At 43.5% G+C, this 4,474-nt stretch overlaps 1 protein-coding gene across 1 annotated transcript; it reads right to left on the bottom strand.

Annotated features, from left to right (window-relative positions):
• Positions 1-203: 203 nt before the first annotated feature.
• On the bottom strand, positions 204-2,975 carry LOC113134109 (uncharacterized). The gene is made up of 5 exons (XM_026313346.1): positions 2,660-2,975; positions 2,371-2,505; positions 2,144-2,262; positions 1,528-1,940; positions 204-339 (listed from the first exon to the last, which is right to left on the bottom strand). Exons 1-5 carry the CDS (start codon positions 2,949-2,951, stop codon positions 204-206), a joined length of 1,095 nt encoding a protein of 364 aa, XP_026169131.1. The 5' UTR covers positions 2,952-2,975.
• Positions 2,976-4,474: the final 1,499 nt, after the last annotated feature.

Genomic DNA, 4,474 nt, shown 5'->3' with positions numbered 1-4,474 from the left:
GAGCTTTTTGGTCTTTGAGTTGCAGGTGATTTAGTCCACACCACTCCACAAAGCTGTCCAATACACTCCTATACTCAGCCTCCCGACCTCTCCTAATACAGCCTACAATGGCAGAGTCAGAACTTCTGAAGATGGCAGGACTGTGAGCAGTGTCTGACATCAGATGTGTAGTGTGTGAACAGAAAGGGAGACAGGACTGTCCTCTAAGGGGCCCCTGTGCTGTTCACTATGATGTCTGAAACAGTGTTCTGCAGGCTCACATACTGTGGTTGACCTGTGAGGTAGTTGATTATCCAGGTCACCAGAGGAGCCTCCACTTGCATGTCCAGTAACGTATAGCTGAGCACAGCAGGTCATAAAGTATTGAAAGCACTGGAGAGCACTGATGGTCAAAGGGGGGTATTGCAGATATTCAGTCAATACAGCTACAGTGCAATTCTTCATTTCTAATAATGCTCCTCAGTGTCAGAAAGAGACCCTTTCAATATAACAAATTAATTCAATACTTAATACACAAGCACACAGCTCCAACTGATGTGATAAGCCTGACAGCCATTTACCTGCCCATATGAACCACAAATACCCCAGAAAAAACAGCATTGTATCAAATCATTTATTTATTTTTCAGTAAGCTTCAACATACAAAAGTGTAGCACAATTTTGACAGACATTTCACCAGAAGTGTAGGCAACACTGCTGGAGTCAGTACAGGAAATGCTTTCTCTGCAATATCATGGTTTTTGTTGGCTGCAGTGTTTCCTGATTAGGACTGGCCATTTTGGATCACAAAGGTCAAAATGAGGATACTGTGAACCAAAAAGAAAGAACTGTGCCAACAACTGTGACTCAGGAGTCATGGTCATTTGAGTGGCTGTGTTTTGGGCCATTGATGGAAGAAATCCTGGAGGAACATCCTGGCCAGGCCAAGGAAAGGGAGGATAAAAAGGTGGAGGGAAATCCCAAGGTAGCTTTGGTTTTGAGGTGGGGGTAGGCACATCTGTTTTGCCTGGAAGAGGGGAAGGAAAGTAGGGATAAAAAGGTAGAGGCAAAGATGGATCTTGTGGATATCCAGGCGTTTCAGGTTTGCCTGGAAGAGGAAAGTAGGGATAGAAAGGCAAAGATGGATCTTGGGGAAATCCAGGCCCTTGGGGTTTGCCTGGAAGAGGAAAGTAGGGATAGAAAGGCAAAAAGGGATCCTGGGGAAATCCAGGCCCTTGGGGTTTGTCTGGGGTTGTGCCATTACTTTGTGGACCTGTTTTGCCTGCAAGAGGCCAAGGAAAGTAGGGATAGAAAGGAAGAAGGGGATGAGGAAATCCAGGCCTTTGGGGTTTGCCTGGAAGAGGAAAGTAGGGATAGAAAGGCAAAGATGGATCTTGGGGAAATCCAGGCATTTCAGGTTTGCCTGGAAGAGGAAAGTAGGGATAGAAAGGCAAAAAGGGATCCTGGGGAAATCCAGGCATTTCAGGTTTGCCTGGAAGAGGAAAGTAGGGATAGAAAGGCAAAAAGGGATCCTGGGGAAATCCAGGCCCTTGGGGTTTGTCTGGGGTTGTGCCATTACTTTGTGGACCTGTTTTGCCTGGAAGAGGCAAAGGAAAGTAGGGATAGAAAGGAAGAAGGGGATGTGGAAATCCAGGTGTTTCAGGTTTGCCTGGAAATGGCAACGGAAAGGGATACGAAGGAAAAAAGGGATCTTGGGGAAATGTGGTGGTTGAATCTGTTGTAGGTAGTGGTACAGCTGAAGGGTACCAAGGTAAAGGAAGATACGGTGGAAATAAATCATTCGGGGGAAAGCCAGGGTATGAACCAACTGGAGTCTCGCCACTGGGTAGCACTGGCATCATCTGAGGGTGTGAAGCAGTCTGAGGTACAGATGTAGATTTGGGGCACCAGAGGGACACTGGGATTCCCTGCCAACGCATCGGCAGCACATAACTTCCATTCTTGAAGGAAAAAAAAACAATACATATATAAATTCATGACTCAAGATTATGTTAAAGAAACTTAGTTTCATGCAACAATAACTTCATTGATTAATGTACAGGTTGTTGAAATAAATCAAACAGCCAAATTCTCATCAAAACAACCATTTTTTTCTCCAGTTCAAGCATCTTCTGTTTTTATTTCATGGAAAAAGAAAAGTTACCTCTTGAACCACATTACAGCCATGATAAGGAACCAACATAGTAAGTCCAAGGGAGTTCCTCTGCACGTGGTAGCCACAGGTGGAAGGGACCTGGGACAGAGGCATTGGAGGTGCACTTCCTGTGTGTGGGAGAGGGGAGTCTGAAAGTGACTGCAAACACTGGTCCAAATATCTACAATGTATAAAATACACAGCAACGGTACAGCTAATAAGCTGTGTCACGCTACCTTGGTCCAGTGCAAATACTGAAGCACCTGGTCCCAATACTTTAAACCTCATCCGGTCTCCAACACACTGCAGGGAAGGTGCCATGCGCTTCCATTGTGTGGAACTGCTATCATATGTTTGCCCTTTTGACCAGCCTGGCAGGGAATATTAAAATGTGAGTAGACTAACCACAGCCCACTGAGTCTACTTAAAGTTGTTTTTCAGCTAAAACACTTTTTTATATTAAGTCAATAGTAATTTAAATGAGCAACACCTGCAATTCAATTCAAAAGTGTCTGACAGTTCTACCTGCAGAGTCTGCTTGATAAGCCGTGCCCTCCGCCACAGAAGCGTTTGAAGAGGATTTCCCAGTCCAGTCAAAAACTTCTGACTCAAGGCCTGACCCTTTTTTAAAAACTCTCCCGAAGACTATCTTCCCCTCTTGGACACTTTGCTTTTCAGCTGTTCTGGCATCTCTTTGACCATCTCCTATTTCCCTTTTCTTCAGTCGGTAACAGTCCACCATTTGCGCCACAAAACATATCACAATAACTGCAGCCGAGGAGACCGCAGCACTTTTCCTTTTTCCTTGAGGCATCATGCTGCGTGACTCAAGGAAACGTGGCAAAGTGTCTGCAGTTTGTCGCTATTTGTGCTGGAACAAGTGGCGCAGCTGCTGCAGCAGCAACCAATCAAAAACTGCGGAAAGATGATCATGATGAATTGATTACACCTGAGTGATATTAAGGTTGCCATAAGGTCAAGAGACAACAGGGAAGGCTGAATGAGCTGGAATTCAGTGTGAGGTCATTATAAGATTTTGTTTGCTGTGTTTCTTTTCAGGAAATAGGTCAGTGGCTGTGGTAAAGTTAGTTTATAAGGTTCCTCTAACCTGTGTCCTAATTTAATGGATGGTCTCTATTGAACTTCAATCAGAGCCTGGAAGAAACATGTAACCATCTAACAAAAACAACACGCACAACTCTGCCATCTTCTGGAGGAAGAGTGTTAAAACAAGTTGTCCTTCAGAAAGGATTAAATTACAGACAACTAAAGGTCAGTGTTGTAGATTTTGACGTGGTCTGTCAGGCACATAATCAAGGGCAAAAACCTGACAAGTGGACACAACAGCAATTGTGATAAAGACTGCTGTGTACGCCATATTTCACAATTCCACAAATATATTTTGGGTTTTTCTGAAACTTTTAAATATTTTTTAAACTCTGTGAAAATAAATCTGAGGGAGGATGAGCATTTTTATAGGCATTATAAACTCTTCACAATTATTTGGTTGTTTCCTTACATTATCTCATTTGACATCAACACCTAGTTTCCCTCAGTAAGAGCTTTCTACCATAAAGACACAAACAGGTTGCAGTCAAACTCTATTCAATTCCATTTTATTTGTATAGCGCCAAATCACAATGTGATATACAGCTCCAGGACCGGGGACACCTGCAGAAGGTACAGAGAGAGAACAGAGAGAGAGGGAGAGAGAGCACAAACTAGGGGAGAGAGAGAGCACAAGGTTAGTGACATTCAATGGTAAAATATACATGTGAGGGAGGATAACTATACGCTTTGTCAAAGAGGAAGGTTTTAAGTCTAGCCTTAAAAGTACAGAGAGTGTCTGCCTCCTGAACCCAGACTGGGAGCTGGTTCCACAGGAGAGGAGCTTGATAGCTGAAGGCTCTGCCTCCCATTCTGCTTTTGGAAACTCTGGGAACTACAAGTAGACCTGCACTCTGAGAGCGAAGTGGTCTATTGGGATAATATGGTACTATGAGGTCTTTAAGGTATGAAGGAGCTTGATCATGAAGGGATTTGTATGTGAGAAGATGGATTTTAAATTCTATTCTGGATTTTACAGGGAGCCAATGAAGAGAAGCTAATATAGGAGAAATATGATCTCTCTTGCTAGTTCCTGTCAGGACTCTGGCTGCAGCATTTTGGATTAACTGGAGACTTTTTATGGAGATACTGGGACATTCAGATAGTAATGAGTTACAGTAATCTAGCCTTGAGTTAACAAATGCATGGACTAGTTTTTCTGCATCATTTTGAGACAGGATGTTCCTAATTTTGGCAATGTTGCACAGGTGAAAGAAGGCAGAGAAGATTGTT

The sequence above is a fragment of the Mastacembelus armatus genome, chromosome 17 (genome assembly GCF_900324485.2).
Source record: "Mastacembelus armatus chromosome 17, fMasArm1.2, whole genome shotgun sequence".
NCBI classification, from domain to species: domain Eukaryota; kingdom Metazoa; phylum Chordata; class Actinopteri; order Synbranchiformes; family Mastacembelidae; genus Mastacembelus; species Mastacembelus armatus.
The sequence above is the reverse complement of the archived record's forward strand: the minus strand, read 5'-3'. Positions and strand labels throughout refer to the sequence as shown.

Bases quoted from the DNA above. Each gene is read 5' to 3' on its own strand.
- LOC113134109 (XM_026313346.1), bottom strand. From the start codon at position 2,951: ATGATGCCTCAAGGAAAAAGGAAAAGTGCTGCGGTCTCCTCGGCTGCA. The intron at 1,941-2,143 runs GTAACTTTTCTT...TTTTCCTTCAAG, and splicing joins GCTGTAATGTGGTTCAAGAG to AATGGAAGTTATGTGCTGCC. The intron at 340-1,527 runs GCCTGGATTTCC...TGCTGTGCTCAG, and splicing joins ACCCCAGACAAACCCCAAGG to CTATACGTTACTGGACATGC.